The sequence below is a fragment of the Hyperolius riggenbachi genome, chromosome 6 (assembly GCF_040937935.1).
Source record: "Hyperolius riggenbachi isolate aHypRig1 chromosome 6, aHypRig1.pri, whole genome shotgun sequence".
Taxonomy (NCBI): domain Eukaryota; kingdom Metazoa; phylum Chordata; class Amphibia; order Anura; family Hyperoliidae; genus Hyperolius; species Hyperolius riggenbachi.
Window position 1 is genome coordinate 174,305,066 of NC_090651.1, and position 14,514 is coordinate 174,319,579.

The 14,514-nt window shown below is 44.7% G+C and overlaps 1 protein-coding gene across 1 annotated transcript in view; it reads right to left on the minus strand.

Annotated features, from left to right (window-relative positions):
- Positions 1-635: 635 nt before the first annotated feature.
- The window catches only part of LOC137522609 (retinoic acid-induced protein 3-like), a 110,004-nt gene continuing 96,125 nt past the window's right edge, over positions 636-14,514 (minus strand). Inside the window, exon 4 of the mRNA XM_068242688.1 lies at positions 636-2,294. Within this exon, the coding sequence (XP_068098789.1) occupies positions 2,199-2,294 (96 nt within the window). The 3' untranslated portion in view covers positions 636-2,198. The remainder of the gene's footprint in view (positions 2,295-14,514) is intronic.

Sequence of the window (14,514 nt, forward strand, 5' to 3'; positions counted from 1 at the left end):
TCTCACAGCAGTGCGCGTGCATTCCATGGCTGCTGTGTAGGGTCAGAAAGTAGGGCAGCAGGTCCCATAGTAACGGCAATATACATCGCCACTACAGGGAGCCACTCTCCTGCTTCTTGACTCTACACAGCAGCCAAGAGATGTGCTGCTGTGAGATTATGACGCACGCACAGAAGAGAGGGGAGGTGGGAACTATGGAGGAAGCAGCCGCCAGCTCATAAGGCAACAGGAGCAGGCGGCGGCGGGGTGGAGGGGGGAGCATGCACTAGAGCAACTATGCCAGCTAAACAGGGGCAACTATGCTAGCTATACAGGGGCAACTATGCTAGCTATACTGGGGGCACCTATACTATCTATACAGGGGCAACTATGTTAGCTATACTGGGGGCAACTATGCTAGCTATACTGGAACAACTATTCTAGCTATGCTGGGGCAACTATACTAGTTACTTACCTATTCTGGGGCAAATATACTATCTATACTGGGGTAACTATACCACCTATACTGGGGCAACTATACTAGCAATCCTGGGATAACTATACTCACTATACTGGGGCACCACCCACCCATTCCATCCCTTCTCAAACCCCCCCATCCCTTCTCAAACCCCCCCCCCCCCCCCCCGGTTCCCAGAAAAAAGTTCAGTGTAGATAGCGGTCCCTGGGCTGAAAAAGGTTGGGGACCCCTGCATTATAGAGCATTCCCTGTGATCTCTTGTACCCTTTGTTCTAGAGCCATCAAACCCATTTAATTTGCTGCTTTGAGTGGCTTTGGAAGCATTCGTATATCCAAGGGTAGCAGGAAAAAAGGGGCACCGGCTGAGGATGGACAAAAACGGCGAGGCCGTAGACTTTAATGCAATTATCATTAATACGCTGAAAAAAGGGCGCCGTCATAAATATCATTACAAATATTAGAACATTACAGTTTTTGAAGTATGTTATCGTTTTAGAAGCTTGCAACATTATAGTTTTGGTCATATTATTTTGTTTGTATGTACAGATTTTACGTTATCAAAGATATTATCATTCCTATGTGTAAAATTGTGTTAGGCACCACCAGGGGAAGTGGTTAGGGTTAGGCACCACCCAGGTGGCGGTTAGTTTTAGGCAACACCGGGGGTTAGGGTTAGGCACCACTGGGGGGGTTAGGGTTAGGCACCACCGCAGGAGTGGTTAGGGTTAGGCACCTCCAGGGGAGTAGTTAGTTTAAGGCACCACCACTGGAAGAAGGGGAGCAAGAGAAGATAGGGAAGGCTCTATAGGATTTAGAACCTTCCCTGTCCATAGGTAAGTATCTGACTTTCTTTCTTTTTTTTTTTTTTTGCCTTTACGCTCACTTTAAATTCTTTACTATAAATATGAAGCATTGCATGTACCGTATATGTTTTGAGCAACAGCCTATGTAATGATAAATGGCTGGGAGATGCATCATGGTAGTTTATTGATAAAAAATATGCCTAAATCTCATCAGTACTTGGACAAGTCTGGTAGTGAAGTGGTAGCACATACTTTCCTTCTGCAGTTTAGAAATGCTATAGCTAATCTCTACCATTTTTTTAAAACATAAGAATTAAACAGTACATACAAAAAAAACACATGAGTGCAAAAAAGTAGACGAGGGTCTCCAGCTCAGGAGATTAATTTAGATGGTAACCTTCTTGTCGTGTCATTTTAGAAACAATATTATTTTCATAACAGATTTGTTTAGTTTAAAAAATGCAGATTGCGCTTTTAAAAACCTCTACAAAATATTGTTAGTATTGTGATATACGAGGTCCTTTGTGTGTTGCCTCAGACATCAGATCACAGAGTTCCAATCCCATGTCATGTCCTCATTTGTTTTCAGAAGAAACAAATATAAACAATTTAACTGATATGCCAATGACAGCATTGCTTGCATCCTGCTTCTCCAACTCACATAAACTTGGATGCCTGGCTGAGCTAAGCTTACAAGTTTATGAAATGCTCTACAGAGTTTGCGCAACAGGCTGCTTTCAGATGTATATATACACCATTTTATAAACATAATATAGAACTTTTTTTTTACTGAGAAAACAAGCTGTACTGCAATACATGCAAACTTGTACAGCTTAATGTATTTTTCATAAAGGTATAAAAAACAGGGAATGTGATATCTTCTTAGCTCAAACACTGCTGATTGCTTTGCGTCAGTTCCAATGTGGCCTTTCAATTGTTTACATCTCACTTAAGTCGTGTGTTCTATATTGAATAAATGCATCTGGACGTGGCTGAGGGCGAGGGATAGAGAACTCCTTTGATGATTCAATCTCCTGCACAGAGGAAAAAAGAAAATATTGAATACAGAAAAAGGAGAAAATAATAACTAAAAATAAAGAATAAGAAAAGCTAAATTGCAACAGTATATAATCTACGTAAGAATCTACAAAGCTCAAAGTAAATGGAACATTAATTGGAAGCTTTTGATAAACAGATAAGCAAATGGAAAATTTTGATAAACAGATTTAGAAATGTCACAAAAAAATGTTTAAATAAATAATAACATAAGAGAGGAAGAAAAAAAAATTGCACAGAATGGCAAGAGCGTCAGGTATTTGGTGAACAACACTATGTACGATAAAACAACATTACAACAGGTATTCAAATATGCTGGTAACTCAGCTAGGTGAAGACCTTCTTTCTCCCTCTCTTAAAGTAAAGCTTTGTGGAAAAAGCTAAATTTGTATTTACAAAAATTGATAATAACGTATATCAATGATACAGAATCTATTTTGTAATGTAATGCTTTTAAACTTACCTTCACTTTTTAATGTGCAGGCTGCCATGCATACATTTAAGTTTGAAGGAATAAACTCTTGCGTGAAAACCACACCAAGATCTCACAAGGATTGCACAGTTCATCTGCAGGTTAGCACTAGAATGTTTGGGTACTCAATGATTAGATCCCCTTCCTAAAGAAGGTTTTCTTTTATTCACAAAAGTTTAAATTTCCTTTAGGGCATGCCTTTCTTAAAGGGAACCAGAGACGAAGCACCCTTGTGTATTTTACCATATACAGTATATCAGTAAGAACATTAAAGAAAACACTTACCATGCTCTCTGTTTCATCCTCACTGCTAAAAGTGTCTGTTATCAGCTGTGATAAGAATCCCGGACTGAGCATTCAGTCTGGCTTTGCAGGGAATAATTATAGCTGAGTCATTATAGCAGAGCCACAAGGAGGCAGGCTTGGGCTTGAAAAGACACCAGAGAAGACAGACTCAGCTATAATCTTTCCGTAGCAAAGCTAGACTGAGTGCTCAGTCGGGGATTCATATCAGAGGTGTTAACAGTCAGATTAAACAGAGAACAATGAAACAAAGAGCAGATTAGGTGTTTACTGTCATGTTCCCACTGATTTATAAGGTAAAATACACGAGGGTGCTTCATCTCTGGTTCTCTTTAAGTTGTTGGTTCTATTTCTGGTACCTATTAGAGGATACATTTCCTAAAAGGTTAAGATAATTTATGAATTCCAATGACAGCTGCTATTGACTTTGCACTTTTGCACTTCTGCTGTAATATTTATGAATGGATCCAATTCTCCTTGTTGGAGTTAACAACTACAACCAGGTAATGCCAGGTATAGTTGCCCCCAGTATAGGTAGTAGGGATGTTCGGAAAGGGCGATTTCCGATTCCACAGAAATTCGGATTTCCGTCAGAACAAAATTCCGTAAGCGTTACATTCCGGCGGTGTTTCGCGTGATTCCGCGTTCCAGTGGTACAATTTCAGTAATCTCATTTGAAACCTAGTTTTTGAAACATCGTAGACCATAGGACCTAGTGGCTGTTCCACCAGTCATTTTGGGGGGGGGGGGGGAGCAGCAGGAGTTGTCGTAGGCCATGGAACCTAGAGGTGGTTCCACGGCGGTCATCACAATTTTTATTTGGGAGCAGCAGGAGTTGTCGTAGGCCATGAGACCTAGAGGTGGTTTCACAGCAGTCATTATTTTTTTTTTAAAGCAGCAGGAGTAGTCATTGGCCAAAAGCATAGGGTTAGTGATATTACGTCGGGTTGCTGCAAAAACAGAATTTTTTTAATCTTAAAATGCAAAAATATGTGATGGTAGTGATAGGCAGCAGAGTTTGAGAGGGAGAGCATTTGAGGCTTGAAAAACAGCATATTGTAATTTAGTCAGTGAGAGGGGCCTTGTAATTGTCACTGATCCATGACTTGTTCATTATTATGAACGTTAGTATGTCCACATCGTCTGTGGACAGACGGGTCCGATGTCCCAAACGGTTCGCCCGCGAACACTTCCAGGCGAACTTTAGGTGGTTCACGTTTGCCGGTGAAGGCGAACTTTTGCGGAAGTTCCATTCGCCCCATAATGCTCCATTGAGCAGAACTTTGACCCTCTACATCACAGTGAGCAGGCACATTGTTACCAATCAGACTACACTTACTCTTGGAGCCCCCCCCCACCCTTATAAAAGGCACAGTTCTCCTGTCGTTTTACTCACTCGTCTGCCTACAGTAATTAGTTAAGGGACAGCTGCTGACAGACTCTGCTAGGGAGAGTTTAGTTAGGCTCTTGTAGGCTTGTTCCTAGTTGATTGTTATTCCTATATTACCTCCCTCTCTCCCTCCTCCCGGAGGGAGGAGGGTCTCATCTTCCAGGGAATTGTAGTATTTCAAAAGCCAGTTTACATATCGTGGCTGGGAATTGAACCCAGGCTGGGCTGGGAATTGAACCCAGGTCGCAGTGTGTGGTAGGTAACTCACTTAACCACTACCACCAACAACACTACATGCTGAAGCCAGCCTATCATGTACCATTATGATCAATCCAAGAGAAAAATTAGCTTGCTTACCGATTTGTAGCATGTCAAAAGCCAACTCACATTGGCTGGGAATTGAACCCAGGCTGGGCTGGGAATTGAACCCAGGATGCAGTGTTTGGTAGCTAACTGACTTAACCACTATACCACCAACACTACATGCTGAAGCCAGCCTAGCATGTACCATTATAATCAATCCAAGAGAAAAATTAGCTTGCTTAATGATTTGTAGCATGTCAAAAGCCAACTCACATTGGCTGGATACAGATCCCAGGCCTACCACTCTATAGGCTGCTATCCTAACCATTATACCATCAACATTACATGCTGAAACTTCTTGGAGCAGACTTACTTCCTCCCTCCAAAAGACACACATACATCCCCATAAAATCATTCAACAGCAACTGCATGCACAGTCTTTGTGGTACACAGTCTGTGTGGCACAATTGGTTAGTGCGTTTGGCTGTTAACTGCAAGGTTGGTGGTTCAAGCCCACCCAGGCATGGCCTGGCCTTTTGTGTTCAAAAGTTGTCCGAAGAAAATCCCAGATAGCCAGGTAGATTAATCTCTCTCTCTCTCTCTCTCTCTCTCTCTCTCTAGTAGGGATGGTCACCGCTTTCTGCGGAATTGTATTTTCCGCAATTTTAGGCGGAAATTGGTCATTCCATTCCGTTTGGTCGGAATGGAATTGCTTTTTCAATCTGGCGGAATTCCGAAATTGCCTTTGAAATTCTAGCGGTATCCACTGATGGTTTTAAGCTGAAAATTCACTTCAATGGCATCAAGTCCTAGAGAGAGAGAGAAAGCTTATTTTTCTCTTGGGTATATCACGATGGTACATGCTAGGCTGGCTTCAGCATGTAGTGTTGTTGGTGGTATAGTGGTTAAGTGAGTTACCTACCACACACTGAGACCTGGGATCAATTCCCAGCCACGGTATGTAAGCTGGCTTTTGAAATAGTACAATTGCGTGGATTAAGCAAGCTAATTTTTCTCTTTGATATATCATAATGGTACATGCTAGACTGGCTTCAGCATGTAGTGTTGTTGGTATAGTGGTTAAGTGAGTTACCTACCACACACTGAGACCTGGGTTCAACTCCCAGCCCAGCCTGGGTTCAGTTCCCAGCCAATGTGAGTTGGCTTTTCATGCAACAAATCCTTAAGCAAGCTAATTTTTCTCTTGGATTGATCATAATGGTACATGCTAGGCTGGCTTCAGCATGTAGTATTGGTGGTATAGTGGTTAAGTCAGTTACCTACCACACACTGAGACCTGGGTTCAATTCCCAGCCAATGTGAGTTGGCTTTTGACATGCTACAAATCGTTAAGCAAGCTAATTTTTCTCTTGGATTGATCATAATGGTACATGCTTGGCTGGCTTCAGCATGTAGTGTTGTTGGTGGTATAGTGGTTAAGTGAGTTACCTACCACACACTACGATCTGGGTTCAATTCCAAGCCACGGTATGTAAGCTGGCTTTTGAAATACTACAATTCCCTGGAAGATGAGACCCTCCTCCCGAGAGAGTCCTGATGTCATAAAGCAGTGTAGGCCTGCAATTGAACATTCAATGAGATTTCTGACCTTAAAACACTGCTGTGTAGTAAATACAGAATTTTTTCTGGGACTTTTGATGTGTATTTTACTCAACCATGTCTTCCTCCAGGTATTAGACCCCTTGAAACATCTTTTCTATCATTTTTTTAGTCAGCAGAAATTTTTCTAAATTTTTAATTTTTCCTCCCCATTGAAGTCTACAGTGGTGTGAAAAACTATTTGCCCCCTTCCTGATTTCTTATTCTTTTGCATGTTTGTCACACTTAAATGTTTCTGCTCATCAAAAACCGTTAACTATTAGTCAAAGATAACATAATTGAACACAAAATGCAGTTTTAAATGATTGTTTCTATTATTTAGTGTGAAAAAAAACTCAAAACCTACATGGCACTGTGTGAAAAAGAAATTGCCCCCTGAACCTAATAACTAGTTGGGCCACCCTTAGCAGCAATAACTGCAATCAAGCGTTTGCGATAACTTGCAACGAGTCTTTTACAGCGCTCTGGAGGAATTTTGGTCCACTCATCTTTGCAGAATTGTTGTAATTAAGCTTTATTTGAGGGACCTTAAAAAGGCATGAACCGCCTTTTTAAGGTCATGCCACAACATCTCAATAGGATTTAGGTCAGGACTTTGACTAGGCCACTCCAAAGTCTTCATTTTGTTTTTCGTCAGCCATTCAGAGGTGGATTTGCTGGTGTGTTTTGGGTCATTGTCCTGCTGCAGCACCCAAGATCGCTTCAGCTTGAGTTAACGAACAGATGGCCGGACATTCTCCTTCAGGATTTTTTGGCAGACAGTAGAATTCATGGTTCCATCTATTATTCACAGCAAGCCTTCCAGGTCCTAAAGCAGCAAAACAACCCCAAACCATCACACTACCACCACCATAATTTACTGTTGGTATGATGTTCTTTTGCTGAAATGCTGTGTTTCTTCTATGCCAGATGTAACGGGACACGCACCTTCCAAAAAGTTCAACTTTTGTCTCGTCGGTCCACAAGGTATTTTCCCAAAAGTCTTGGCAATCATTGAGATGTTTTTCAGCAAAATTGAGACGAGCCTTAATGTTCTTTTTGCTTAAAAGTGGTTTGCGCCTTGGATATCTGCCATGCAGGCCGTTTTTGCCCAGTCTCTTTCTTATGGTGGAGTCGTGAACACTGGCCTTAAATGAGGCAAGTGAGGCCTGCAGTTCTTTAGATGTTGTCCTGGGGTCTTTTGTGACCTCTCGAATGAGTTTTCTCTGCATTCTTGGGGTAATTTTGGTCAGCCGGCCACTCCTGGGAAGGTTCATCACTGTTCCATGTTTTTGCCATTTGTGGATAATGGCTCTTACTGTGGTTCGCTAGAGTCCCAAAGCTTTAGAAATGACTTTATAACCTTTACCAGACTGATAGATCTCAATTACAGTACTTTTGTTCTCATTTGTTCCTGAATTTCTTTGGATCTTGGCATGTCTAGCTTTTGAGGTGCTTTTGGTCTACTACTCTGTGTCAGATAGCTCCTATTTAAGTGATTTCTTGATTGAAACAGGTGTGGCAGTAATCAGGCCTGGGGGTGACTACAGAAATTGAACTCAGGTGTGATAAACCAAAGTTAAGTTATTTTTTTAACAAGGGGGGCAATCACTTTTTCACACAGGGCCATGTAGATTTGGAGGTTTTTTTCTCACTAAATAATAAAAATCGTCACTTGCATTTGCATTTTGTGTTCAATTATGTTATCTTTGACTAATAGTTAACGGTTTTTGATGAGCAGAAACATTTAAGTGTGACAAACATGCAAAAGAATAACAAATCAGGAAGGGGCAAATCGTTTTTCACACCACTGTATTTCGGTTCGCGAACGTTCGCGCAAATCGAACCTTCCACGAAAGTTCGCGAACGGTGTTCGCAAACCGAAAATCGGAGGTTTGCGACATCTCGGTAACCACCCCACCTGCAGCACTAAATACTCGCTCCGAAAGAACGCTGGCGGCGGGGCATGCCAGAACCTCCAGTGCATACTGAGTGAGTCCATCCAGTTGTTTTGTCCAATACTCCATGGGGTCATCATTACTCTCCATATTGTCTGGAGCACTGGCCGACCCCAAGTAATCATTCACCATACGGGCCAGCCGCTGGCGGTGACCACTTTGTCCGCTGGTGGTGCTGCTGCTAGAAGGAGTATCTGGCATTGGCTGATAAAATTCCTTCAGCATACTCAGCAGGTTCACAGATTGGCTATTGGTGCTGCTGCTAGGAGTCGGACCACGAGACCTTTGCTGAGTATGATGAGGCTTGGTAGCTTGGGCCCGGGTTACAGGAAACACATCTTCTACCCACGAAGAAGGGCATCCCGGATCTGGCTCATCCTGGCGTCTGCTTGGGAGGGGGGTATAAACTGCTGCATTTTCCCCTTGCATCGGGGATCTAAGATGGTGGCCACCCACATGTCGAGCCTTGATTTTAGAGTTTTAGAGTTTTAATCCGGGGGTCCTTACGGAGGCACTGGAGCATATGGGCAGCCATAGGGAAGAGATGTCTGCCATTAATCACCTCTTCCTGGCTGTCAGAACTGTCGTCATGCTCCAGTTCCACATCATCAGAATCTTTTTCCCACCCCTGGACAATGGGCTCTTCCACTTCCACAAGCTCTGCCTCCTCATCCAGGACTTGAGCATGCTCACTCACTCCCCCACTTGACTCATCATCACCACTGTTCAGTAGGGCTAGGGCTTCCTCCCCCTGTTCGAGCAGTCTGTCAAGAGCCTTGTCCAGCATGAAGGCAAGAGGGAGCACTTTTGATATGCTGCAGTGCTCCTCACTGACCACTTTTGTTGCTTGCTCAAACAGCTCCAACACTTTGCCAATCAGCTGCCACTGGTCCCCAGTAATGTAGTCCATTGGCCCTGTTCCCGAGGAAGATGTCTGAGACAGGTATAGGCTGACCGCCATTCGCTGCTCCCACAACCTCTCCAGCATTTGGAGGGTAGAGATGGGCCGAACGGTTCCTGGCGAACTTCGGTGGTTCGCATTCGCCTGCCAAAGGCGAACTTTCCCGGAAGTTCGATTCGCCCTATAATGCTCTATTGAGTAACACTTTGACCCTCTACATCACAATCAGCAGGCACATTGTTGCCAATCAGACTGCACTCACTAGTGGAGCCCCACTCCCCTTATACAAGGCAAGGTCCTTGAGCCATTTCACTCACTCGTCTGCCTATACTAATTAGTTAAGAGACAGCTGCTAGGGAGAGTTTAATTAGCTTCTTGTAGGCTTCTCCTCCCTCCTCCCTCCTCCTGGAGGGTCTCTTCTGCCAGGGAATTCCAGTATTTCAAAAGCCAGCTTACATACCGTGGCTGGGGATTGAACCCAGGACTCAGTGTATGGTAGGTAACTAACATATCCATTATACCACCAACACTACTAGCTGAAGCTAGCCTAGCATGTGCCATTTATGCTCAATCCAAAAGAAAAATTAGACAAGGCAAATAACATTTATATCACACTTTTCTCCTGGCGGACTCAAAGCGCCAGAGCTGCAGCCACTAGGGCACGCTCTATAGGCAGTAGCAGTGTTAGGAAGACTTGCCTAAGGTCTCCTACTGAATAGATGCTGGCTTACTGAACAGACAGAGCCGAGATTCAAACCCTGGTCTCCTGTGTCAGAGGCAGAGCCCTTAACCATTACACCATCCAGACACTGCTTAAGGATATGTAGCCAGGCATGGCCTTGCCTTTTGTGTTCAACAGTTGTCCAAAGAGAACCGCAGATAGCCAGGTAGATTCATCTATCTCTCTCTCTCTCTCTCTCTCTCTCTAGTAGGGATGGTCACCGCTTTCCACGGAATTGTATTTTTGCGCATAAATGGATTAGGCATAAATGGTACATGCTAGGCTGGCTTCAGCATGTAGTGTTGGTGGTACAGTGGCACTGTACTACATGCTGAAGCCAGCCTAGCATGTACCATTTATGCTCAATCCATTTATGCTCAAAAATACAATTCCGCGGAAAGTGGTGACCTTCCCTACTAGAGAGAGAGAGAGAGAGAGAGAGAGATGAATCTACCTGGCTATCTCTTTGGACAACTGTTAAACACAAAAGGCAAGGCCATGCCTGGCTACATATCCTTAAGCAGTGGCTGTAAGGTGTAATGGTTAAGGACTCTGCCTCTGACACAGGAGACCAGAGTTCAAATCTCGGCTCTGTCTGTTCAGTAAGCCAGCACCTATTCAGTAGGAGACCTTAGGCAAGTCTTCCTAACACTGCTACTGCCTATACAGCGTGCCCTAGTGGCTGCAGCTCTGGCGCTTTGAGTCTGCCAGGAGAAAAGCACGATATAAATGTTATTTGTCTTGTCTAATTTTTCTCTTGACAACTGTTGCACACAAAAGGCAAGGCCATGCCTGGCTACATATCCTTAAGCAGTGGCTGGATGGTGTAATGGTTAAGGGCTCTGCCTCTGACACAGGAGACCAGGGTTCGAATCTCGGCTCTGTCTGCTCAGTAAGCCAGCACCTATTCAGTAGGAGACCTTAGGCAAGTCTTCCTAACACTGCTACTGCCTATAGAGCGTGCCTTAGTGGCTGTAGCTCTGGTGCTTTGAGTCCGCCAGGAGAAAAGTGTGATATAAATGTTATTTGTCTTGTCTAATTTTTCTCTTGGATTGAGCATAAAAGGTACATGCTAGGCTAGTTTCTGCTAGTAGTGTTGGTGGTATAATGGATATGTTAGTTACCTACCATACTCTGAGACCTGGGTTCAATCCCCAGCCACGGTATGTAAGCTGGCTTTTGAAATACTATAATTCCCTGGCAGATGAGACCCTCCTCCCTCCGGTAGGAGGGAATAGGTAGAAGGGTGGAGGGTGGAGCTTCAGGTATTAGAACCCTTAAAACATGATTTCTATCATTTTTTCCAGCCAGTAAAAATTTTTTTAAAATTTAAAAAGTTCGCCTCCCCATTGAAGTCTATTGCAGTTCGCAAACTTTTTCGCGAACCGAACTTTCCGCGGAGGTTCGCAAACAGGGCTCGCGAACCTAAAATCGGAGGTTCGGCCCATCTCTAGTGGAGGGTGGATTTACAATCGGAAATAAGCCTGTGCTTCGTCAGGCTATGGCAGCGCTGCAGCAGTTTCAAGGCTGCGGTGGCGGTTGCGGAGCGATGGGTGTGGGCTGACACTTTTCGTGCTGAGGCCACAGTGTCCTTTAACCCTTCAAAAGTGTGTAAATACTTCTGCACTACAAGGTTGAAGATGTGGGCCAAGCAAGGTAAGTGAGTGTAGTCACCTTGCGAAATGGCGGCCAGCATGTTGGCACCATTATCAGACACCACTACACCTTTCTCCTGTTTTCGGGGGGTCAGCCACTGCTGAATCTGACCCTGTAAGGCTGCAAGGATTACAGATCCGGTTTGCCTGTTCTCGACCATGGATACCAGTTTCAGCACTGCTTGGCATCGATGGGGCTGCAGACCAGTGTAGGAGTGGGACCACTTGCTGGGAGGCTCAGCAATGGCAGACTGGCCTTGGACAGAACAGTTAGCAGAGGGAAGTAAAACAGGCCTCCGCTTCAACCCATGTGGCGGCACCACCAGCTGAGATGCCCCAGATCTTGCACCCTCTTCAGCAGCACCATGGAGGGTGACCCAATGGGCAGTAAAAGTTAGATACTTTCCCTGCCCATGCCTGCTGCTCCAGCCATCCATAGTGAAGTGCACCTTGCCACCGACAGCGTGATCCATAGAACAGCTGACACACTCCATAATGTGCTTGTGAAGGGCAGGGATAGCATTCCTGGCAAAATAATGGCGGCTGAGGATACGCCATTGTGGAGCGCCACTGTTCATCAGTCTGCGGAAGGGGACACAGTCCACAAACTGGTAGGGCAGCAGCTGTTGGCCCAACAGCCTTGCCAGGAGCGCATTATTTTAACCACAAACGGATCACTTGTAGGGAGCATCCGCTTCCTCTGCAACATTTCTGGCACAGGGGCCTGACGCTGGAACATTAGTGATTCAACCAACAAGGATGATGATGAGGAAGTGCTTGCCGGCGAGGTCGGCACTCCTCTACCAGCCTGGCATGCAGAGGACTTTGAAGTCGAATGGGACTTGCCAGGAGCGCATTATTTTTAACAACGGATCACTTGCAGGAAGCATCCGCTTCCTCTGCAACATTTCTGGCACAGAGGGCTAATGCTGGAACACTGGTGACTCAGAGGAAACCAACAAGGGTGATGATGAAGTGCTTGCCGAGGTCTGAAGTCCTCTTCCAGCCTGGCATACAGAGGGATTTGAACTGGAATGGGACTGAGCAGGTTGGACAGGACGAGTAGAAAAAGAAGAGGAGGGGCCTGTTGCTGCTGCTTTTCCTCCACCCATCTTATTGTAATTTTTTACATATTAGAACACCCATCTGTGGTGGTTGCGCAGATGGCTTTTCAGCCCTGAAGTGCCCAACCCGGTGCCCGATTTGCCTCTGCTCACCGATTTACGGCACACAGAACAGACTGCCCTGGATTCATCCTTTTCCAGAACAGTAAAATAATTCCATGATGTGGACGTGCGTGCACGAGGAGCAGTGGTGCGAGTGGTGCTACCTGTTCTAGCATGTCCATGCTCAGCATTGGACTGGTGGGTACTGACAGACGGGAAAGCACTGGCAGGCTGCTGGCCAAACGTCTGCTCTGTTTCTCCATGCTGCTAACCCACCAGATGGCGACCACGTTGCATCAGCCGCCTCATCATCCAAAACATCATCCAGTTCAACCAAAGCACCTGGAACCCATAAGTGAATCTTCTGGACCCTCCACCTGGCCACCAAACACCTCTGTAGTTGACTGGTGGTGATGTTGACTGGTGACACTGGATGAAGAAAACACAGGGGCCATTTCTGTCACCACAGAACCCACCACTTCTTGGGCGCTTGGTCCCATGGTCTCCTCCAATGCCTCCTCCTAATCCTTCTACACATCTCTCTCATCGACGTAGGTGTGCTTTACTTCTGGAGGAAAGTACTGGGAGGAAGCAACCTCGTCAAGAGAAGCAGCTGCAGTCAGGTTCTGGTCATGAGGAACCTGGCGGCTACTACTGGTGCTGCTGCAACTAGCTTCACGTCCCTCAGACTGGGTAGAGGGTTCCTGATCTAAATAATCGACAACTCTCTTCGCCTGTTGCTCTGTCAAAATTTTCCTGCGTGCGAACACAGGGAAGAGATCTCTGAGCAGGGGAGAGCACTTCCTGCTGCTGCTGCCACCCTCAACCTGATCACATACTTCACATGATCCACCTTCATCACTATCACTCCATGTTCTTATAGAAGTGACAGGAAATTGCTGCTGCTCTCGCTCCATTGTTTTGGGGCCACAAACTTTATTGGGGAAGGGGTATGAGTGACAGAACAGATAAAGTAAGGGGGTGAAATAAAGAAAATAAATTAAAAAAAACAAAATAAAGAAAACAAAAACAAAAAGAAATGAACTACACTCAACTAAGCAATCACCTAACTCACTCTCACTCTGTCAAACACTAAGCCTGCGGCCTGGCTGGCTCTGTCTAACCCTCTCTCCACACAGCAACTACTAACACACTACACTACAATCTATCATTCAAACTAACAATCTGTCTGTCACTCTCTCACAAATACACATAGCTAGCTAGCTAGCTACTACTAATATAGCTCACACCAATCTAATTCTCTCACACAGTCTTTAAAAAGACGTTTGGTTTATATACAGTCTTTAAAAAGACTATTGTTTTATGTTGAAACAACTAATATGGGTCTGTCTCTCCTCTCTCTCCAACACCTGACTGAAACCCACAAGCTTTGTGATTGCACACCTCTCTTATATACAGAATGAGTGGGATAGCTTATGATAGGTAGCTAGGGAGCTGGTTGCTAATGTAGGATTGGTTGGTTTTTGTTAAGACTCTAATTGGTGCAGAAATTCAGATTTTCATGCAGAAATCCTGTTGGTTTCACTTTTAAGCTTCTGTCTAGAGTCTTCCTTCTGATTGGCTGAAAAAATCCACATTCCGACGGAATTCCGAATAGCAATTCCGGAATTACCATTTAGCACTATAGCAATTCCGTTCCGATGCAACGGAACGGAATTGCCAATTTCTGATCGGAATCACTGAAATCTGAATTCCGCGGAATTCAGTGA